This window comes from Tenebrio molitor, chromosome 9 (assembly GCF_963966145.1).
Source record: "Tenebrio molitor chromosome 9, icTenMoli1.1, whole genome shotgun sequence".
NCBI lineage: Eukaryota > Metazoa > Arthropoda > Insecta > Coleoptera > Tenebrionidae > Tenebrio > Tenebrio molitor.
In genome coordinates this window covers 6716021-6739761 of record NC_091054.1, presented here as the reverse complement: position 1 = coordinate 6739761, position 23741 = coordinate 6716021, and the positions used below count along the sequence as shown (strand labels likewise).

General features: G+C 42.0%; 4 protein-coding genes across 4 annotated transcripts in view; 2 read left to right on the top strand and 2 right to left on the bottom strand.

Moving 5' to 3' along the window:
* Positions 1-52: 52 nt before the first annotated feature.
* LOC138138924 (apyrase) lies at positions 53-1722 on the bottom strand. Its single transcript, XM_069059057.1, has 4 exons — positions 930-1722; positions 682-829; positions 400-633; positions 53-351 (listed from the first exon to the last, which is right to left on the bottom strand). Exons 1-4 carry the CDS (start codon positions 1529-1531, stop codon positions 148-150), a joined length of 1188 nt encoding a protein of 395 aa, XP_068915158.1. The 5' UTR covers positions 1532-1722; the 3' UTR covers positions 53-147.
* RpS9 (ribosomal protein S9) overlaps positions 1711-23741 on the top strand; it is a 142444-nt gene continuing 120413 nt past the window's right edge. Inside the window, exon 1 of the mRNA XM_069059060.1 lies at positions 1711-1722. The gene's annotated coding sequence lies outside the window, so the exon portion shown is untranslated. The remainder of the gene's footprint in view (positions 1723-23741) is intronic.
* Positions 1810-5816, top strand: LOC138138926 (luc7-like protein 3). The gene is made up of 6 exons (XM_069059058.1): positions 1810-2248; positions 2300-2739; positions 2789-3124; positions 3176-3339; positions 3393-3465; positions 5571-5816. Exons 1-5 carry the CDS (start codon positions 2144-2146, stop codon positions 3422-3424), a joined length of 1077 nt encoding a protein of 358 aa, XP_068915159.1. The 5' UTR covers positions 1810-2143; the 3' UTR covers positions 3425-3465; positions 5571-5816.
* LOC138138928 (voltage-dependent T-type calcium channel subunit alpha-1G-like) overlaps positions 7096-23741 on the bottom strand; it is a 121056-nt gene continuing 104410 nt past the window's right edge. The window contains exons 7-26 of the mRNA XM_069059061.1: positions 22907-23193; positions 22672-22764; positions 19217-19564; positions 19004-19165; positions 18341-18509; positions 17633-18275; positions 16663-16866; positions 16001-16139; positions 14601-14894; positions 14369-14545; positions 11265-11441; positions 10814-11152; positions 10510-10659; positions 10129-10460; positions 9889-10081; positions 9690-9839; positions 9071-9641; positions 8451-9017; positions 8173-8405; positions 7096-8125 (exon numbers count right to left, since the gene is read on the bottom strand). Coding sequence (XP_068915162.1) covers positions 7262-8125; positions 8173-8405; positions 8451-9017; positions 9071-9641; positions 9690-9839; positions 9889-10081; positions 10129-10460; positions 10510-10659; positions 10814-11152; positions 11265-11441; positions 14369-14545; positions 14601-14894; positions 16001-16139; positions 16663-16866; positions 17633-18275; positions 18341-18509; positions 19004-19165; positions 19217-19564; positions 22672-22764; positions 22907-23193 — 6092 coding nt within the window. The 3' untranslated portion in view covers positions 7096-7261. The remainder of the gene's footprint in view (positions 8126-8172; positions 8406-8450; positions 9018-9070; positions 9642-9689; positions 9840-9888; positions 10082-10128; positions 10461-10509; positions 10660-10813; positions 11153-11264; positions 11442-14368; positions 14546-14600; positions 14895-16000; positions 16140-16662; positions 16867-17632; positions 18276-18340; positions 18510-19003; positions 19166-19216; positions 19565-22671; positions 22765-22906; positions 23194-23741) is intronic.

Sequence of the window (23741 nt, the reverse complement as noted above, 5' to 3'; positions counted from 1 at the left end):
GTGGCGCTCACAGCTGACGTAACAAACTGTGCCACGAATAAAAACATAGATGTTTTGTTTGATCTTTTTTATTTAAATAGACGATAATTTACAAATTATATTACAAAATTGTTCAATGTACAATTAATTTAAATGGTTTGAGGAATGCTAAATGAACTCAAGTCCTTCATATTTCATGTCTGATATATGGAAGTCGTCCAGTAGGACCTCACCGTTTATTTTGAACGCTGTGACATACGTGGCCGTCTTGCCTTCAAGCTCTTCAGTTCTCAAGGCCACGATTACTTGATCTTCCGAGGAAGGTATGAATTTAAAGCTTGAAAAACCTCTGGTAGGTTTCGCGTTTAAAATCTACAAAAAAATTTTGAAAAACTCATTTAAACAATACAAAGTCTATACTTGTGTCGTTTTAATATCGTAAAGATCTTCATTTGCGGTAATTAAAACGGAACACCCCCGATGTTCATCTAGTGATTCGTTGTATTGCTCTTTACTGCATCGTCTGGGTAAAAAGAACCAACGTCGGTGAACATCGGACCAGACGCCGCTCTCGTGGATCATATACCCCGGCCAATATATCCCCAAGACCTCTCTGACCCTCTTGTACTCATCAACCCAATTCAAATGGCTGACCTACAGCTTGGTTTAGCCTCTTCATCGATTGTAAAGAATGATACTTACTTCACCTTTGGTCGTTATTGCTTTGACGTATTGGGGATTGTTGTTCTCGAAACTTCCGCTAGGTGTCGTCCACTCTTTTCCCATAGAACCCACGTACAAGACCTCGTCTTTTACCGTGGCCCACTCGGACTTGAACCCTTTGCTGTTCCTGTTAAATACAAAAACACAAAAATATTAAAAAATTAAATATAAAAATATTAAACATTAAAAAAAATTGCACCAAGAATTATTTTGGAGGGGTTACCTACTTTCCGTCACCGTCCATGAGGAGCAACCAGGGTACGGCTTTGTCGTTGACGATTTCAAAGACCAGTCCGGTCCTGTCGTCAAAGGTGAGCAACCTCCCGTCAAAAACCACCAACTCGGACAATTCCATGCCCCTACCTTTCAGCGCATAGCTGCTGGTCAGTTTAGTGGGGCTCGCGCGATCCCACGTGATCACAACAGTGTGTCTCGTCGGACTGTAACTGAGATAGCCCCTCATTAAATACGAAAACCACACGTTTTTCTCGGTATCACTTTTGGAATTGGTGTCTAAATCGGCGATCACACCGATTCGAAACGTGTGCATCGAACTGGTTTTAATGGGACTAGTTAAAGGGTACGTGTAGTTGTAACTGCTACTGCGTAAAACACTACCGGAGCTGCCCCCCTTCCGGGGGAACATGTACAACAATATTAAAACGAATAGTCCGATGAACGCCACTATCGAAATGAATTGCGTTTGGCCACGAATCGTTCGGTTGACCACTCTGTACGCTGGTTGTGATCGCAGAGCTTTTCTCCAATCTCTCGATGAGCCCATTTCGTCGTCGTCGAGTAGTTTCATCCGTATGTGGTTTGGTTCCATTAATTATTGGTGCCTCATTAAGTAGCGCGAGTATCACAATTGATTTAGGATTACTTGGTTTATTAAAGTTACACCTGACACCATTATCACAATATCATTTGATCCTTAAAGTGCAACTTTGTTTCAAACATTTCTACTTAACCTATGCACATAACTGTCACTACTGTCAGTGTGACAGTTTGGTGAGTTGGCAGTGTTGGCACTGTTGAGGTTGACAAGTTTGCACACAGCACCCTTGATACATTTTTTATTTATTTAAAAAATCAAGATAAGATAAATTTGAAGGACAATTAATCCTTAAAATATCACCGTTGACATCGATTTTGAAGCATGCGGCGTGAGAAACGTATGTTGTACTTTCTGTGCGAGATGAATTGTAATACGATGTATTGCGTTAGAATTTTTGGTCGAAAACATTATTTAAGGGCCTTTCTGTAACTCGTTTTTAATTCTTTTACTTCAGGGAGTTCCGTTTCTTTAGTTTTTGTGATTTCCGTGAAATATTTTTCCAAAACAATTTCAAATGAAATTAATTAATTGTGGTACCAACCTTATATCGACTGGTGAAATTTCCCTAGAATTAAATTGACAACAAGTCAGTGTTCGTCGAAAATGGCTGTGTTAGCGGCAGCTCAGCTCCTTGACGAGTTAATGGGGCGAAACCGGAACGTCGCCCCTAACGAGAAAGTGAAAGAATTGAACTGGGAAGATCCGGAAGTAAGTTATGTAATTTAGCCGACAACGGCGTACCTAACCTCAACTTTATAGTATTGCAAATATTTCATGGTGAAATTCTGCCCCCACGACTTGTTCGTGAACACGCGAGCCGATCTGGGGGCGTGTTCGAAGGTCCACGATGAAGAAGTGCGTAAAATGTTCCAACAAGCGAAGCCCCACCGCAAAATCCACTACCAAGAAGAATTCATTAGATTCTGTTCATCTATGATAAATGAAGTCGAGCGCAAAATACAGAAGGGCAAGATGCGGTTAGCTCTGAGCGGTAAAGCTGAACTGCCGTCGATATCCCCTGCACAATCCCAAAAGAACCAAGAACAAATCAAAATATTGAATGAAAGAATCAATGGATTGGAAGCGGAAGCCGAGCAAGCCGGCACCGACGGGAACGTCGAACAAGCACAAGGTTTGATGAAATTATGCGACCAACTGAAAGAAGAGCGAGATTCCCTCAGGAAACAAATCGAAAACGGGTATTTCAGAGAGTCACGCTTGCGCAATTTTTTCAACAGTTTCGTTTAGGCACTGGAATGCGACCGCCGAACTGGCGGCGGCCCAAGAGAAACAAATGGAGGTGTGTCAGGTGTGCGGCGCTTTCTTGATCGTGGGCGACGCGCAACAGCGGATCGACGATCACTTGATGGGCAAGCAGCACGTCGGATTCGCCCGTCTGAAGTCGGCCCTCGAGGAGATCACGACCGTGGTGCAGGCCGCCAAAGAGGAACGTCGCTTGGGCCGCGGGGGCGGCCTGGGTTCGGAGGACAGGCGCAGCCGCGAGTCGGAGCGGGACCGCGAAAGAGAGAGAGACAGAGACAAACGGCGGGAAAAGGAGTTGGATCGTAATCGGTCAGAGCACAGGTGAGCGGCGGCGGATTTACATGGCCAGGTGGTTTACTGGAGTATTGATAGGGTGGATAAGGAGAAGGACAGGAGGGAGAAGGATAAAGAGCGCGAAAAGGAGCGGAAGGATAGAGAGAGGAGGGACAGAGAGACGCACAGGACGAAGGAGAGAGAACGCGAAAGGGAGAAGGACAGGGAGCGAGACCGGAAACATCGCTCTGACCGAGATTCCGGTACGTTTTAAAAATAGATTTTTTTTTAATGGGAAATGATGTGTGTTGTGCAGGAAGGAGTCGTCACCATCAGTACCGTCGTTGAATTGGTTTTCTCCGTTAGACCAGTAAGATCAAGCACTCCAGGTAGGTGGCTTTCTAGTTCACCTTTTAAAATTGTTTTTCAGCCGCCCTACAGGTTAGTGATTGTATAAGTGACCTTAATTTTTTGTATATATTTTACAAACACTGTGATTGCTTAATTACTTTGGAGGAGGCAGACTTTTTATTGAGTAGAATACTTATAAAAATTATTCAACACTGGTACATGACAATAGTTTCTTACAAGTTAAAGTTTATAAGGATTCTACCAAAATCTTGCGCGAAATTTTTTCCCTCATGACAATTGGACAATTTTTTACAAAATCACTTTGCCGAAAATAGTGTTTTTATTAAAATATACATTGAAGTGGTTTGAGACATCATGCGTGCCGATTGCATAATAAATAAACTGCGAATTTATTATACATTTTTCTCACGTCGTAGTTGAGTGAAATTTACCACCATAATGCGTAGCGTAAATATACTTTCAAAAATGTTTTGCCTCATTGAACAATGCTGCGGCAGTAATATGTAATTTCCTCCTGTAGTCTTTAAACTGTTATTTAAAAGCTTGATTTTTAAAATAACCAGATATGGGTTGCGCTTTCTCAAATTCAGAAGCCTTCCAGATGATTTTTCTTTATTTACATTTCCAGCAAATCTGTTGATCACATCTCTAATGTGGGCCCACAGAAATATTTCCTGGTTTGGAACACCAGAATATTTTGTAAGGTATTCATTATTATTGCAAACCAAGACTGATCACTAATCATTTTTAATTTCAATAATAAGACAATACAATGAGGGTGTCAATGTTTGTGTTGTGTGTTTCAGGAAATAAACCAATTTCATTATTGTTCAAGTGCGAAAATGTTTATATTTGTGTGTAAACAGAACTTACTACAGTAATGTTTTGAAAAAAAGCTCTTGCTGCAATAATTAATACACTTCAATTAACACATCTAAAACTAATAAACAATGAAAACTGCAAAATAACAAGTGTGAGCTGTCAAATGTCAAACTGACAAAATCTAAAGGAGCCAACTACGTTGTAAGAAACATTTATAATAAAGAACCTCATACTATTTCAATGGTATTGTAGTCGGCCATGGAATTAAAAAACAAAACATTTTCATATGTCATTTTGGACGGGAACGGGAAATATTTTTCTCGTTATCCCCGAGATAATAATGCACTCCAGAGTGTAAATTTTTCAAAATTGTGTCGTGTAAGTGTGCAAACGCTGCCAAAGTGTGTTGAAGAGCAAAAACGTCAAATGAGATCGTATGCAAATGTGGAGTAAGAAGTATTTTCATTAAAAAAAAATGCAGTCGCGTTCTTATCAGTCTTATATAATACGGTTTTTTATAATAGTGTGTCGTTAAATTTTATCAAATGTAATTTTGGTTATTCTCAAACGTACAAAAATTGGTTATTTGTTATGGCCACAGTCATCGGATCAAAGTTGCCAACCATATAACGGAGAAAATCCCAGAAAGGTAATTGTGTCAGTCAAAATTTGTGTGTATCCAATGTCTGGAAGACGTTTTTAGGCCTTTTTTGAAATCGTTGAATATTTAAGAAGTTTCTCAAGAAGTGTCCAATTGTTGTGAATCTTGTTCCCGAACAGTCCCGGTTTGGCATGCATTTGCAATTGCCACGGTGTGTTTTTTACAATTTTTATTTTTTGAAAATGTTACGAGACAGGAAACGGTTGATTCCATATTTTTTTTTCTTATGAGTTTTCAGCTGTATTCAGGTATCGATCGAGATGGTGTCGCCACTTGGTCACACTCACACATTCGGTTGTTTTTGTACTTACCTGACATTTTAAACGAGGTATTTATACATTGCACATAGGAGTACTGCTCCATGCGACGTCGATTTTATCCACCCTCGACGTCACAAAATCATCACAAAGGTAACCGAAAGTTGGGTGGCTAAAATTCGACGTTCGCTGTGTTAGTTCAAACAATAACGACGTTGTTTCGAGGTATTTATCAACTCGTTCGGACGAAACGACTTTGAACGGGGACCCGTCAGAGTCCGAATTGCGAGGGTCAAAGACGTTTCGTCCGAATTGGTCGGATCGTCATCTAAAAACCGCCTGTTTCGTATCACCGTCTCATCACTGGTCTGGATTTTTGCAGTTGGCTACAAACAGGTGAGGTTTTCAAGCGATTTCAAGTGACCAACGCAACTCGATTGGTGTCCGACTGGTCCGGTCTGGTCTTCTGTGCAATGAGGTGATGATTGTGTTTCCATTTTATAAATTATTTTTGTGTCCGAAATGGAAACGCAGTTTTTTATACTCTTGTAAATTATTATAGGTTAGGCTATGTTAAATTTATTCTAATTGTAAGGATATTTACCAATAAAAATTAGCAATACTGTTAGTTTCGGTATGAGTATCCCGGCACCTCCACCATTTCCGACAATGACAACCTTTTAGTTTTAAAATGTTTATTTTTCAGTTTTAAGTTACTAAATACAATAATTTACATATTGAGTTCGGTTAAAACTGATCTTTTAAAAATAGAAACAAAGATAAAGTTCTGCTATAGACAGAAAGGCACGGATAGAAGAAACGATCTATGGAAAGCACCTACGAACGAATTCTCTCGTAGAAGGATAAACCAGACCCAGATTGATTTCAATTTGGAAGTGTCTAATCTAGAAGAGGGACCAAAAATATCACAGACTGCCCCAAATTGTAACTCGTAAGTGCAAAAGCCGCCCCCAACCCGATCTGTCATTCACAAAAATATATACGAGAGGGCGCCACAATTGAATCGTCGTGGACGAGTCGCCTCGTCGACGACGTTGAATTGTACCGGTCGGAGTCGATTTTTGCCAAATAAACCTCAACCTAATGAAAGAAATGAACATCTCACGACTACTTCACGTTTAATTACACGTTTTTAATTCAGGTTTAATTGAGTTTCATTTTATTACTCCTATCAGAAGCTCCTGGAAGGCGAAATTGAGATTGTCGATTTAAAAGTTGTTTCCCTCGAAATTATTGCCCATAGAACGTCAATCCCCAAACCTAGAACTATACAGCAATTGACTATAGCTTGTTCAAGCAGATTTTTCTATGGTTCTTGTTACAACAATCGGTACTCAATTCGAGTCACGTTGGAAATTTTTCTGACCTAGATTTGCATGCCGGTTTTCATTGAGAGAGTAATTTACTCTACTTTTATTCTATCTAATAGTTTACGTTTAATTGTTAATTATCTAGTCGTTTAGTTGTCTCGATTATTAAGATCGGCCATTTTGGTTTGTTGACAGTCAAAATGGTGGATCGACGACTATTTTAAAATATCTAGTTTCTATTTCATTCGCTAACACAAACTGGATGGCACAATATCAATGAAGCCCGCTAATCTGGAAATTATACAGGGTGTCAACAAAATCAAGACGAGAAATAAACTGCATTGGCCACCCTTGACAACTACCCATCCTAGTGATTTTAAGCACCAGATCTAACCTAGTAGTATTTTGCAAAGACCCTGTATATTGTTTTTACACATTAGTTCTGATATTGGAGTATTCTAAGAGTTTCTGCCGAATTTGTGACATTTTCAGTTGACATTTCGTTAAAGAAAAATAATCTTTTTTTGTAATACCTATCGACGACAATTCCTAACCGTAAACATGTTTCAACAAGTGTACAAAATACTAAAACATTTACTACAGATATGTAAAAATAAAAACATAGACTAGAAAACGTACTTTTTACAATTAATACATACTATTTACAGATATAAAAATAGGTAACTAGGGAAGAATCACACGAATTATCAAAAAACCGTGATTTTCTCTACTATCTATGGTACTAACACTGATTTTCGTTTTCACCGTCTGTTTTTTCTCGTTGTTCATCTCTCTCCACTAAATTCTCCTCACTACTGTGCGTCACGTCGAATATGTCGTACTCGTTGAGCTCCTTCAAATTCTCGTCCAGCTTTCTCCTCTCCGTGATGATCCGCTGGACGCTCTCCTGGCTGTCGTGCTTCGGTATCATCTCCTGTTTGTTGATCTCCGCTTGAGTCTGGGGCACCGCGAGCGTCGGCTGCAAAAACGGAGTCTCTTCGGTGACGTCCATCGACAACTGCTTGGTGAACAAGTGCTTGGTACTGCCGTAGAATTTCGGCTTCGGGTCGGGCGGTACCATCAGTCGGTTGTTCTCGTTCGTTTCGTTGATTCGCTTCAGCGGAAACCTCTCCTCGCTCTTGGGCACTTTGAGCAGCGCCTCGTTCTGACCGAACGAGATGATCTCGTCGAGATTCGTCTGCATCTGTAGACGGTGGTTCTTCTCCACCGCGTCGGTACTCTTGTACTCCTGGATGCTGTAAATGTCGGAAACCGACTCGTCGATGTTGCGTATGTCATCCAGGTTCAGCAGAGTGAGGGGTTGGTGGCTGTGGAGGGTCTGCCTGCGGGTTTGCGTGAAAGACGGCTTCCTTTCCAATGTGGCCTTTGTACCGGGAGGATTGTAAGTGAAGTTTGACGGCAGTGACAGTACTTTGGTGAGCGGTTTGTGTTGCCTTTGGCACTCTTGGTCCATCTGGAGGGCCAGACACAACTCCCTTTTCTCCTCCATCTCTTGTTTCTCCTGGAATTCCCTCTCAAGCTGGTTGTCCAGGTCCTGCTCGTCCTCCAGGTGTTTGTGGGACTCTTCCAAATGTTTCATGAGCACCTGCAAGGATCTGCTGAGCGGAAGTCGAGACAAAAGAGTGGACTTACCGCAACGACGACGTTTACGAGAACGAACTGGGCCATCAGGACGAAAATGACAAAAAAAATCGGGGCTATGATCTTGGAAATGCAACAATTGGTGACGCAATCGGCGGAATCGTCGCAATTTTCGTCGCTCAGAGTGTCTTTCATGATGCCGTTCCAGTTGTCTCCAGTTGCTACCCGAAACAAAGTTAGGAAAGCCATGCCGAAGTTCTTGAAGTGGGCGTGCTCGCCCAGACCTGGAAGGCGTAGTCAAATTGGGAATCTAAAATGGCGGTTTTTACCTTGACACGGGTTGATCTTGCAGTCCAGTCTGCCGAACAGTTCCACCCCCAAAGCTGCGAAAATGAAGAAGAGGAGAAAAAACAGCAAGCCCAAATTGCCCACTTGGGGGAGCGCCTGCATCACCGTGTCCAACAGGGCTCTGATCCCTTTGGCCATCTTCAACAGCTTGAGGACTCGAGCGATCCTCATCACCCTCATTACCCTCAAAACGGTGGGGTTGATCGGGATTATGTTCGACTTGAGTTCCTCCAGAACGATCCCCACCACCGACAGCTTGACGATGACGATGTCCAGGATGTTCCACTTGTCTTTGATGTAGAGGAAGAATCCCAGCGCTATGATTTTCATCGTGCTCTCGAGGATAAACACCGCCGTGAAGAAGTAATTGAAGATTTTCAGGACGTACGTGAGGATGTTTGGCATCTTGTAGCTCTCTATGGCCATGGTGACCACGTTCAAGCCGATCACGGCGGCTATGGCGAGGTCGAAGTACTTCGACGTGACCACGTTGTGGATGAAGAGCCGCCAGGGGGCGTAGTTGATGTAGTAGGGAGGCTCGTTCATCTCTACAATTCAACAATCATTCGTTCTGAAATCTAATTAGCGGATCGATCCTTACTACGTCTCCTCTTTTCCAACTGCAGGGCCCGCTTCGCCGCCCTCCTAATCCTCTCTTCTTTCTCTTGTTCCTCTCTGCACCTGTGAAAGTTCTCGACCACCACCCCCACGAACATGTTCAAGACGAAGAAGCCGACCAGGAGGATGAACGAGATGAAGTAGAGCAACCTCCACTCGGAGTAGTTGATGACGGGTTGTTGGTCCAGACCCACTGCGTCCAAACCGTTGTACATGATGTTAACCCAACCGTCCCTCGAGCTCAACACGAAGAGCGACATCAGCGCTTGACCCAGATCGTCGAAATTGTACTTCTGATTCTCCCAGTCGTAGTCGCGACTGATACAGTCGTTGCGGTTCGTGATTCCCGTGAGATTCTTGCCGTGGCAGTAGTAGAAAGAGCCTTTGAACAGTTGGACGCCGAGGATGCCGAAGATTATGAAGAAGGTGCAACAGATCAGGACGATGTTGCCGATGGGGCGAAGCGACGATAGGAGAGTTTGTACTACGAGTTTGAGACCAGGGGCCCTGTTGATCACGCGGAGGGGGCGCAAGGAGCGCAGCAGCCTGAAGACCTGCATCAAGATTCGGATGCTATTTGGAAGCGAAGATTTCTTACTCACCCTCAATATCCCGAAGATGCGCGGACTGTTGGAGCGGATCAGCGACATCAATAGATCCACAATGGATATGATGACGAGAGATCCGTCCATGATGTTCCAACCGGAAGTGAAGTAGGCGTTGGGACCGTAACACATGCCGGCAGCCACGACCTAAACGTCACCACTGTAGAACTGTAACACCCAACAAAGAATACCCCACCTTGACAAACATCTCGATCGTGAAGACAACCGTGAAGACGTAGTTGGAAGTCGAGAGGAACAACCTCTCGTTGCTGTTGGGCGGAATGTTGGGTCTCTCCATCGCTAACGTGATGCAGTTCATCGCGATGAACAACAAGATGGCGTTGTCGAACCACTTCTGGTTGACGAACCAGTAGCACCACTGTCGAAACCTGGAACCCGACCGTTTCCGAACCATCTTCGCTCCTCTTGTACTTACCTGTTCTCGTGGGGGAATATGTACAAAGAAAACTCTTCTCGCTCCTTGAGACACCCAGTGGGTTCGCACAGCATCAGCAGCTTCTTGATGCCGTTTATCCTGGGGGACTCGTGCTCCGTCGCCACGCAATCCTCCATCTTGATCTTGGGGAGACTCCTCTCCGGGAGAGTCTTGTCGTTGAGGCTGTTCACCGACTTGGGCTCCATCGCCTGACTGGACTTCCTCGACAGAGTCGGACTACTACATTTGTTGATCTGCGTGTTAATTTTCGATTGGGTTATGGTCGACGTGACTAAAGAATTGTGACGTGTGAGGGTGGGTGCTGTGGTGACCTACAAGAGGCTCTTTAGTTCAAGCCGAGTGTGGCGTACGTGCTAATACTTGTGGTACAGCGCTGCAAGTGTTCGCCTTACATCTAAAGGAGTTCTGAGGGCTGAGCCCTTTGGCGCTCTTGTTGTTGGGAGTGTCCCTCTGGGTGTCGTTTTGGATCCTGATGGACGACTGCAAAAGGGAGTCGTTCCGTAGGCTGGCCTGAAAGCAGAAGTGCACACAACGCGAGCCTACACCCGGTCTATGTCGTGTCCGAGGAGCTGGTGCAGTGGTGAATGTGTGACTTTCAAATTGTTTTTGTTTGTGAACTCGTTGCAAAAGCGGTGGAGACGACATTACTTAAGTCTGTACATACTTGTCGACTAACGCCGCCCCCGTTGCACTGCGAGTGATCCCGTCCGTTGTTGAGCGGCACCGCCTCCGAGTCCGACCCGCTCCTGTTCTTCTTGCGCCGCAAGCTCGGCCTGCTCGCCAGTTTCCACGAGCACTTCCTCTGCATCTTCGGCCTGTCGTGGTTCTTCTGCTCCTTCGGGGAGACCTTCTCCGAGAAGGTCATGATTTTCGAGCCTATCTTCTCGTTGTGGGTCACGATCTTGCAGGTCAGGGGCAGCGGGGGCTCCTCCGGCGGCCTCTCGAACTGGCGGAAAGTTAGAGGGGGCGGCGAGAGCGCCGGCGGCTTGAGGAGACTCAGCGTCTGGAGAGAAAGGCGACATCAGATCGGGAAAAGTTTATTGGGAATGTCGTTTCGCCGAGACGGGTTTCGTCGAGGGGGTTTGTTTAAAGCGATTTAATTCCTGTCGACGTACCGAAGTCTTTTGTGTCGACTCTGTACTTGACACGCCTCCAGGACTGCTGTCGCTCGCTGAGGGACAGTCATTCGTTACCGCCGTCACGTTGTAGCGGAATTCGGGAAAGTCGTCCAGGGTGGTGCTGGGCGAGTCTTGGGGGGTGGCGGCGGTGTGGGTTATGATCGGCGGGGATGTCTGCGGACGGCAATCAGACAAAAATAAAATTGACGTTCGGACGTCGGCCTTGAAGAGGGAAAGCGGCACAAGCGGGAAATTTACATTTTTTCCTAATATCGAGCTGCTCAAGGATGAAAGAAGCAACAAAAACAAGAAGCAATGATGCTTGTTACGACTGGGAATATTTATATTTAGAATAGCGGAAAAAGAATTGTGTTCAGTAGGTTTAAGAAAGAGAACTTGTGACAACAGTTGAATAGTAAATAAAATATTAATAAAACGAAACGAGATGTAGGAAAAAAGATGGGAATACGACAGAGATGTCTGTTAGGTGCAGTATATTTCAAAGACAGATCTTGTAGAAAAAGAAAGTGAAAGTAACTCGTAGAGAATACGGAAAAGAGAAAAGTAATAAGGAGATTTAAGTTAAACAGAAAATGAAACAAATCCTGACAGATAGTAGACAGAGAGACTTGAAGAAAAAAAGTTGTAAGAAGTTGCACAGAAAATCGCTGCTTTGGGGTCCTAATTTGCATTTCATGCGCCATATTTTCGTGGAAAAGCGACACCGAGAACAAATATAAAAGGTCAATAATAGAGCAATAAAAGAACGACGATCGAATAGGAATAAACAAGAAATTACGATTTTTCGTATTTATGAGCTGAATAAATTCCATCCGCCGTTGTTCTGTGTTTAAGACCAGAAATAATTTTTATTGTTCGAGTTTTTACTGGAATGGCAATGCTCTGAATAGCTAATAAAATGTTATAGTCGGTAATATCTCCATCCGGGTGGTACGACGTATCGAACAAACATTCCGCGAATGAGAAAGTGTTTTGTGTCTTCATTTGGGGCTCAATGATTAATTCAGTTTTTTACATTTTGTTCGACAAAGTCGAAAAGTTACTTTGTCAAGTGCGCAGAAGAGGGAAGATGTGTCACAGTAATAGTTCCACATTTAATAAAATTTTATCACTGGAACGTCTACGAATAATTTATTACGGATGTGCATTATGCAAGCGAGGCTGTCATAAAATCGGAATTTACACGAAATCCTTTCAAATTCAGCAGGCACTTAACAGGCTTAGTGACATTTTCAAATTGTCATTTCATGGGATTTTACTGCAACACTGAAATAAAACTAAAGATCTAATTTCAAATGGTCCGAAAGGATTTCGTTTTCGGGAAAATGAGCGAGGATTGAGTTTTCGCGTAACGAATTTAGGCTCAGATTAGAGAAATTGAAGAGATCTGGTCTTTTTACTCGTTTAACACGCTTTTCAACGTTTTGAAACATATTCGGAGAGCAACATAATTTGTCTGTTTCTAGAGAAGTCTCAGTGGACATCTTGAACAATTTTGAGATAATTTAGCCATTCGGACACTTTCAAAGTAGAAGTAACGAATCTTTCGGAAGGAAAATAACAAAACAAGTGCATTAAAAGTTAAAACAGTTCTAAAACCGCAATAATTTCATATTGGTTTCGAATTATTCTGTTTTGACAGTTTACTCAATTAGTTCGTCATTTCCCCGTTAGAGCGCTGAAGTTCATGACAGCATTTCTCAAATTCAGAAGTGAAAAAGAATTCTGAGGTTAAAAACGGTGGAATCCTTAATGGTGATGATCCTTAGATGTGTTCGATAATGTTCAGTGGATGTCCTGTCAAAATGACACAGTCCTGACTACGTAAGTCAATTAATTAATTTATTTATTTTAATTTTTTGAATGTAACCTATGATCAAGATGCTTCCATTACTGCGTTTCATAATAAAAGGATAATGAAAATCGTAATTTCCAATTAATTTTAGTAAAAACCAAAATTTTAAACAAAACAATAACATACATCTAAAAAATAAGTAAACAATTAAAGTCGACAGGAAGGCAAAGTCTAGATCAAAAAAGATTGAAACCAAAGTCCATTCAAAAATCAAAAAACCACCAACGTCGCATTTTCCTCGATAATTACTATCGGCAACCCTGTCTAGTGTAAAATTTGGTGAGACTTGTAATTTTGAGGTTAAATGTTTACTAAGTGTCTTGTTTTTCTAGGCATGTTTAAGTAAAAATAATGAGAATCAATAAATAAATGAAACGTGCTGCTAATAAAACAATATGAACGAAATTTAAAGCAATTGAACTTTATTTTGAATCAAATAAATGTCATAATTTATAGTCACCAACATATTGGGTGATTCAAAATGATTGTGGCCAAGTATGGCAACTATGTACGAAAATTTATGTGGCAACTGTGTGAATGGGGTAGAGTTGACATTTGTATGACATTTCATAAGCGTGCATTTGATTTTTTCAATTCCATTACACATTGGATTTGATAACTTACAAAATTGCGCGACTATGAACTGTCAAGGAAATGTCAACTCTACCCTACCCACACAGTTGCCACATAAATTTTCCTACATAGTTGCCATACTTGGCCACAATCATTTTGAATCACCAAATATGTACCGAGTGACTATAAATGATTGAAAATTATTTTGTTATGTTGGTAACATATTTGAAATCTCTAGTTGGCAACATCGTTGGCATGACACACGTAATTTTTAAAATTGAAACAAACGTCAAAAAAATTTAAATCGACAATGTATTTTGTGACTCAACCTAACCTAAATAGAAATGATTGACAGATGATGCACGAGAAGACTTGCATTACCAACTGTATCAGTGTTGCCAATCCACTATTTTCTTTCAGTCATTTATAGTCACTCTGTAGTATGAAAAAATATCTACCTAGGGCTTTTTAAATTTTACCAACCTAAAGCAACAGGTGGTGGTTTTTTAATTTTTTAATGGGCTTTATAATACGTCTAAAACTGAAAAAAAATGTGCCGAGTCGTAAAACCTGGGCGTAAACTGCCGCCTTAATACAGCAGTAGAGGATCTAGATCTTACGATTCGCAATATTTTATTTTGATGAACCGTACCTGTCTGGAGGGTTGCCTCAGCATCGACTCCTTCTGTATGTTACACTTGGGCTCGTCTATATAGCAGCAATCCTTCTCGATCAGCTTCTCTCTGCAGTTGCAGTTGGGCCCCCTTTGCTCGTTGAAATCCTTGACTTTCCTCAACTCTTCCGCGGATCTCCAACAGTTTTTGGCATCCTGCGAGTGTAAGTCCTGTCAGTTCTGCCAACCTTCGGTGGTTCGGGCGACAAACCTGCACGTAGCTCCCGCTCGAGCTCGAAACCGACCTGCTCGTCTCCTCCGAGCTGCCCCTGAGACTCCCCCCTTCCAGTATGCAGGACATCTTCCTCCTGGCCATCTCCCTCTGTTCCCTCTCTCTCCGTTCGTTCCTCTCCGAACTGAAGCCCTCTACCAAAATAGCTACCAATAAATTAAACAAAACGTAATTGCCGAAAGTCATCAGCGCAACGAAATAGAGTGCGGCCCAGTGCGACGTCTTCGCCATTCCATTCGAGAGGACGACGTTCCAGTCTTCTTGGGTCAGAATCTAAAGAAAAACCGTTAGGAGTCATGTAGTGAGTGGGTTAGCGCGGGTTAGTATCGAGAAATTTTTGAATTGTCTCACTTGGAATACTGTGACGGTGGCCCAGAGGAAATTGTTGAAGTGTTTCCTGTCACATTCGCACCTTTCGTCATTGGTGACGATCATCTCGCATGTGCACTCTTTAATGCTTCCATCCTCGGCTCTATAGTTGCAAAACTTACCGCCAAAAAGGTACATCCCCAGTATGCTGCCAAAATCCAAACATGGTAAAACATGTAACTTGTCTAAACTTGTTTTTGGTTTTGAAAAATCTCTCGAAAAAAGTCTAAGGCTAGTCTAGATCTGTCTCTAGTGTGTGTATGTGGTGTCACTGTTCAACTGCAACCTCGATCGGTCAAACAAAATGCCAGCAACTACAGAACTACGATCACTGTAAGTTTCTTTGGTCACAAAGTGGTGAACTACTTCACTTAGTATAACTACACCAATCATCTACTGTTTAACTTGATGTGAGATGTTATCTAATGAGATTTCTACTGTAAATTGTCGTGTGTCTGTTATGGATGTTAGTACAAAAAACACACACAAAATAGCAGGGGTGACATATTGATCGGAACACACAACAAATGTTGAGACACAGCAGAACCGGTGATTGGATAAAATACAAGCGAAAAGATGTGAAACGTGAAGAAATGAGTGGTAGGACTGTGTCACTCGCCCGTTTGAAAATCTACAGTGTGATGGTTACGGCAGAGATTTAAGCGCCATCTGTAACCATCTTTGACGTTTTCAAAAGGGTGGACTAGTCGCAAAATTCGGAGAAAGTGCAAAAATCGAAAATGCATGCAAAAAATTTCGAAAAATTCTCGAAAAATCATCACCTACCTTTTCGCCGCTACAAACAAATTACTTTTGCAAAATCAGAGTTAAATTCGGCCAGTGCAGCGCTATTTATGTCTGTTTGAGTCTGATTAGTGATTCTGGTCTGATCAAAGATAAATAGCACTGTTTCAGTTTTTAGTAGAGCAATATCGACATCTACCAAAAACATGTGCAACAGTTTCGTTTTTGGTAGATTGTTAATTATAGTTTGATTTGAGTTTAAATACCTGAAAAACAGTAACTAGTGCCCACAACAGCGAGTCAAAATTTTTTCTGTCTTTGTCCTTGTCTTGGTCAGATAAACATTTTTTGTTATCGTCATGATTCTCGCAAAACTTGCACCCGAACAGATTCATACCGAGGATACTAGAACATCCCAAAAATCGTAGTTACTAGTTAGTCTGAATGGCCAGATTGTGATATTTGGAATGTTTGTTAGATATTTTCGCTGTATACTGTGCGATGGGTGACACCTCCCACTGGATCCGCCCTTATAAGTCAATTTTGTGATGTTTATGTTGTCGACTTGTAAAAGTGGAGTGCATCAGCGGGTCAGATTATGTACAATATTGGACTGATGTGCTGTCTATCTGAATAAGTAAGTAGGTGCTAATGTAGGATAAGAGAGAGACAGAGTGTATGAGAAGTATAGTGATGTGGAGTATAAGGAAACGGCGATATTAGTCTAACACCAATAAAAAACCAAACGAAAGAAACATTTTCCTATACCAAACGAAATAGAGAACTAAGTGGGTAATTAATCAAATGCCACCCCTACCAAAAACCCCTCCATTTAGTCCCCAGTTTTGGCAATGTCGATCTGTCGTCTCTGTGTAATTGTGATGTTTCTGTGTGGTTAAGATACGACATCTTGACCGCGTTCGCTTACCTGAATATGAAAATGAAAAGTATAAGGAGGGAGAAAAATACAGCGACATTATCCATGGTCCTCAACATTACGAACAACTGACGGCGCAAGTTCGGCATGAACCTGACCAACTTTAATATTCTTAACAGACGGAACGTCCTCAGTACTGACAGACCCGAGTCTGTGTGAGACTGACCGAGGAATCTTTGAAACAGTTCGATACCGCTGAAACGAAATGAGTCAGACACCCTCAATCCAAATGCCGACGACACATCCAATTTTTTACAAACACGTGGAGGGCAGTACGATTTAACCAGTTAAACCGCTCAACATGGTTAATTAGCTGATGGTTGAATCGGATAACTTATTTGGCTTGTTAATTTCAACGCTGTATGATCAATGATCATAGTTGGCTGTGATTTACGGTGTACGTATAAATTTGCCGCCTCTTCGAGATTGACGAATTTGACATTTGACAACTCGTACTTGTCATTTTGCAGTTGTCATTGTGTACCATTTTTCAAAGCGTTAAGTAAAGTTTTCTGTGTTAGATAGGGCAGGAGATTAGTTATGTATCTGTCACAATAGTGTTAATGGTAATGTTAATGTTAGTGTTAGCCAGAATGTTAATCTTCAGAACATTGGTGAAACGTTCAACCGTTCACAATAATGGTGATGGTGATGTTAATGTTAGAAACGATGTTAAGAGGTCCAGAAAATGTCTGGTTCTTTAACATCTACCAATCACCATCGAGAATTTCACGCACGCTCAGGCGCAGTGACAGTTCACACCACGTTGACAGCTGTAAGAGTAACATTCCGTTAACATTATTGTGAACGCTGGACTACTAACATCACCATTGCCATCTCCACTAACATTATAACATTACCACTACCATTAACACTATTGTGACAGACCCATTAACCGGTTAAACCGTACAGCCCTTCCGGTGGAAAAAATTGAATGCGCGCTGTCCACATCTATGTTTACCTCAAGATGACAATGATTCCGTCGAAGACGTTGAACCCGTTCGAGATGTACCCGAACAGGCCTTCGGCTATGACTTTGAGGAGCATCTCTACGGCGAAGATGGCCGAGAAAATGACGTTGCTCGTCTCGACGAGGTGAGTGAGATAGTCGGGTTGGTTGTGGTACTCGATACCCATCGACAACGTGTTGATGAGTATGGCGAGTAGTATACCTTGTTGGAAGTACTTGTGCTCCACTAGACGCTTGACCTTCCTCCTTGCTCCCTTCACTCCTTTGATTATCCCTTTCAAGATCATGCAACAGACGATGTACAGTCTCGACCGTTTTTCGTTGTTGTACTCGGACTCGCAGTGCCACAGGTCGTGACAGCAACTGAAATCGTCATCTGGTAGTTGTTGGATGTATAGTTCTTCGTCGTTGCGATTTCTGTTGCTGATGCCTTTGGTCAGCGAGTTGAAGAAAGTGTCGAGGACTATCTGACCGGCAGGGAGGGCGGCGCTGATCGCCCCCAGAGCCAACAGTCCTTGACAGGTCATCGCCTCGCCGTTCATCAGTTCGGAACAGTCTTGGGCGATTTGTTGTTGCGTCTGGAGGATCTGTTGTTGGTTTGGCACGGAGGAAATTTGCCAGATGTTGCCGTCACCTGTAAATGCCGACTAGTATCTTGGGAAAACGCGACGCGAGGAGCTGTGAGCGTGGAGAACCCACCTGCTTGTGTCGTTTTTTCGCTGGAGCAGACGTTCTTCTTGTCGATATTGGAAGAGGAACCCGGAGAGGACTCGTTCTCTCCGTGGAGGACGATCACGTCGCTGAAAATTACCGAGGGTCTTCGGCGATTGTTTGGGGCGCAAGTGGGCGACAGGAGGTTCGTGGGGCTCTGGAAATAGAATTACCAAGAAATATAGAGCATTGTGGGGAGTGATAGAATGTGTGGAGGGGTTGATCACTAGAAATTTCTTGGAACGAAAGATCTCCTCTGTTGAATGTCTCCCAGAATCTTCCCTTAGCTCCATGGATCTCCCTGTACCTTCTTCGGATCTCTCTGATCTACCTCGAATCTGTCTCAATCTCCCATAGATCTTCCTGCACCTTCCCTGGATCTCCCATGGATTTACTTGGATCTCCTTGTATTTACTCCCACTCTCCCTGCATCTCCCAGATCTTCCTGTATCTGTATCTATACCTACCCTGGATCTCTTTACATCTCCCATAGATCTCTCTCTCTCTCTGATCTCCCTGTGCCTTCCCTGAAACTCCTTTTCTCTCTTGATTCTCCCTGGATCTTCCCCAGATCTCCCTATATCCGCCCCGGATCTCCCATTCGTGAAAGAACCTGTGACCAACCCCTCGTAATATATTTTCCGCCCTTACGTCGTTATTGTTGGTGGATATTTCTTGGTTGGAGGCCGAGGGCACCCTCAGAAGACTGGGCCTCTTGGACACCCCCGATAACTCCACCTCCTCGCTCCTGTTCTCGCTCAGACAAACAGAACTCCTCCTGGAGACGGCTCTGGTGCTCGGAACACTGTGCGACTGTAAGACAAATCTCAAATACGAATCCGCCTCCACGTTAACCTCCCTCACGTGCTGCCTCAGGCGGGGACAGTTCGGGTGGTGCCTCTTGGCGTAATTCAACCTGATGGTCTCCCCCGATATCATCTTGCGCTCGCGCCTCTGATCCCGCCGCACCCTGTACAGTCTTATCTTCTTGAGCAGCCGTCGCTTGCTTCGCCGCCACAGGTGCGCTATGTACTTGACTATCTCGGCGTAGCAGCTGGTGGGTTCGCTGTTGTTGGTCGACGATGCCAGAGTGCTGCTGCTCTGGAAGCGCGCCCGTTCTAAACGCATTCTCTCCATCTCGCGCTTCTTCGTCTCGGAGAATTGGGTCGCGATGACGACCAAGCAGAGGTTTATCATGAAAAAAGAACCGATCTGGAAGAAAGAGGGAGCGCTGGTGGTTATTATTCTGGCGGTTTGTTCATTTGGAGAAACATTTCTCGTTAAAAATGACCGACATTCTTTGCATGGAGATTAATCACTCCATCAGTTACAACAACAAAGGGAAGGAAGGAGTGGGGAAGGAACAATGAGCAATTTGTGATCGCTTAACGACTCGACAATTACGGGTCTCGCATAATTTTGCGTCTTGGGAGGAGGGAGTTGATGGATTGGTGTTGGGGTGGATCAAAGCGACGGGGTTTTAACGTTGCATCTTTTAAACTGGTACCCAAGGAAATTTAAAATTTATTAATCCACATTAGAGACATCCCAAGTCGTAATTATTTTTTATTTATTTTGTCATGAACTATTATTATTTGCTAGTAGATGTACATCTTCAAAAGAAGTATCTCAGCTAAGTGTTACCTATATACCGTACCTTTCAAAAAAATTTCTGGTCAAGAGTGGTTGTAAAAAAATCACCCAAAATGGTGTGGCGCAACTTTATACAGGGCTATTATAAATGATTGTAGTAGTCGAAGCAGGCCATGTCCATGTTATGAAATTTTTGCCGCTTTCATGTGAACTGTCAATTTTTGTCGCTGTCACTGTCATTTTTTAGGTGAAAAGTGGGGTGATGAGTATTTTTTTTAATTAACGATTGAATCCAAAAATATTGAGTTGTTTTGCATCCAATTTAACTCCTGTGTGTACTCACTTTTTCACATCTTTTTGATGTTTTTTATGGAGCGGCAACCATAAATTTGGACTACAATCATTTATAATAACCCTGTATTATTACGAAGAGAGGTACGGTCAAATGTTACTAACGGTGACTCATTCATATAGGAACCTTTTCTTCTACCGAACTACGTTCGATCTTGCTGAAACTGTTGAAACACTTCGTTACTTCATGTCTGTTCATCGCCACAAGTTTTCAAATCTTTGGTTTTTCACAATCATAATTTTTTTGAAACGAAAGTTTTCTTTTCTCGTGTTCTCTTATTAAAGAGTGGTATTGCTAGTTGTCGAAAAAATTGTTTACTGAGTTTATTTAATTTTACTTGATTAGAACTAGTTGTCGACCAATTAAATTTTTCGCGAAACTCTTTCTTGATTAAACAGTTTTAAACGTAGGCACGGCGATAGCAGTAAGTTTGTGTTGCTAAGGTTTCCAAGTGGAGAGTAAGGTTTCCAAGTGTAGAGTTTTCAAAGAGGAAAGTTATTTCATAAGACTCGCTAGTAATTAAATTGTACACTTGACTCACGTGTTTTGAACAGTTGAAACTTATTCGAATTCTAAATTGTAATTGTTCTCAAGCGGAGTCTTTCTGTTCAATCAAGTCAAAGATGTTCTCAAGTACACATTTCCTTGATTGTTGAGGAAACAACAGTTTGTGTTCATTTTAACACGTCAAGAGAGAAAACTGGCGTTTTTTATGTCTGCACCAATGTATTAAATTGCTCGTGTGTATGTTTGTATGTTGACATGTTCCGCATTAATTCGAGAACCACTTGGTCGATTTTGAAAATTCTTTCTGTGTTCGATAGCTTGGTTCTTCAGGAGTAAGACGGGTTAGTATCATCATGCTATCATGTAAGGCAGCCGCGCAGCGAAGTAAAATGTTGAACAAGACATCAACTAGTGTTTTACGATAAATCCGCAACGTTCAAAAGTTTTCGTTTAAAAGAATCCGGAAATGCATCGTGCCAAGGTTTTCATTTCAAAAAATCCAAAAGTGCAGCGTTCAAATATTTTCTTTTTCGAAAAAAAAATTTTTCGGATTCAACGCAAACATCAACACATCGGACTTGGAAATAATTTTTTCCATGATCATTGAACTTCAGTGGTCTTTGTTCACTGCAAATAGTGAGCAAAGATGGCAATTGTATCACTAGTGAGGAAAAAATATTTTCTCACTAGGGAACAAAGTGTAATGTTTTGCGAGTTTGTCGATAGAGGGCGTCAAATATGTTGTAGTGCTTGTCTTATTTTTGACTTATTTAAATTTTTAAACTGTTATTTAGATTAAAATTGACGAAAAAACGTGCAATTTCTTTGGGTAAACTTCTGATTAAACTAAAATCAGTAAACCAATCACAAACACGCAACGCCTAACAACATAACCTCTTTTGTTTGGAATTTTTTCGTGAGTTCCCTGTTGGGCTAATTTTGTAGAAATTGTTGTTTCAGTGATTTTAACAGTTTACGTTAATATAACCTCTTTTACTCTTGTCATGTTTTTCTCATTTTGATTTATTTACATTAAAAAATAGTGATTTGCGGCATAATAAGGGATAAGCAGCACGTGAAAGCAATGATTTAATTACATTCACTGCAATTAACTCAAAATTCAAAAAGTAAAAAAAAAAAAATGCTGCCCGAAATTTCAATTCCGCGACTCTATTTTATGATCATGCAAAAAATCAAATTCAACACGCATGAGCAAACTTGCATTTAAACACTGGTACGGTTGGGGTCCTCGCCTTCGGCTCGGACGCCTAACTTCCGTATTCGTGATTAAATGCACTACTTTGCTCATTTGTATTGAAAATAGCTATTATAGTTTATGGCACTTCCTGATTTTCGATACATTTTGGGGGTTTCTTTTCGGTTTTTTTTTTGACGAAAAGTCTATAGGTGCAGCGTCCGATTGTCTTTTTTTACGAAAAATCTAATCATCTAATTAAAACTAAGCATTGCATGTTAAAAGATTCAAAGCGGCGACATTGCAACTGTGCTGAAATGAAAACGTCTTATTGGCATTTTCACCTTAACGACGACCCTTTAAAGGACCAACAGGACAAATGGAGAATACTCCTGCGCTCATAAAAACGACTTTACAAGCACTACAAAGCTGCAAGTTCAATTTTGTGCTGCAGTGCAACCCAAAAGGAAGAATTCTTCTTGTCGCGAGTTATTATTATTAAATATTTCTGGGTCGTAATTTGGACAAAAAGTATTTTCAAGAGAGTCCTTTCGTTGCTTGAAGCGTACATTCTTACGGAGAATGCACCCGGAAAGTAAGTTATTGGTGTTTTACGGTTCGGTTGTAAACAAACTAATTGGGACGAATTTAACGGCAAGCTCTTCCACTTACCACAATTAAGAGAACGAAATAAATCCAGTCCCAGAAGCTGTGGGCGTCTTGCACATAATACATTATGTCCGTCCATCCTTCAAGAGATATCACCTGTAAAAGATTGGCCTCGTAAATTCCAAAATAAGGCCAGGACGTAATTATATTCGGTCGTAAAACGCGTCCGACATTAATAAAACAGCCATCCAGCTCCGTTTTTACGTCATTGCCGTGTAAAAACGTCCGGAATATTTACCAGAAATATGGAAACCCACGCCAGTCCTATGTTGTCGAAGGAGATGGTGCCCTGAAAGGGATTCGGCCCCCTTTCCTGGCACTCAGTGTAGTAGAGGTTCCAGTTGATGCAAGTCGAATCGTTGTTCGTATACTTCGGATCGAACATTTTTTCATCGATGGTCAGGTTGCACTTGATCGTCTTGTTTTCGTATTCTTCAAAGTGGCCGCAAGAATGCATCCCCGATTGTTCCGGTCTGCTGCAAATGTACTCCTGATCCTGAGACAGCTTGTAAAAACGGGATATGTCTCTGGAAAATAGAGATTTTTAAGGAGGAGCGCCGCGAAGGAGACGAGGCTCGACTCGTGTGTTCATCTGGTGTGGAATCAACAGGGCCAACTGTTTCGTCTTTAAAAACATATAGTTGCCGTGTGGGGGCGCGCATTTTCACATAAATACATAACAAAATTTATTCAAAGGGAAGAAGTAAATAACTGACACGTCCAGTAACAAAGAAGGTATCATGTGATTTATGTTTCAATTAATTTCTAATTATCAGAATTCAGAAAACACTAATAATGCAATTGTTACATGACAGTTCGGGTTTTTTCTTCGTGACGTGATAAGTCATGGCGCGTCTTTATGGTAACTATAGAAAATAACCATCGCTGCAATTTATATCTGCTGATTTGGCCATCGGAGGAGTTTACTAGAGTTCTGATTTTATACATTTAGCAGTGCAAGAGAAAGAGATTTAATCTATAATGTAGAATCCGACATTTACGTCTTGGTTTTTTTCTGCTTTGTGAGAGTCTTGTTTCCTTTGTGATCTCGGCGTCACAGTTGGCTATTCACA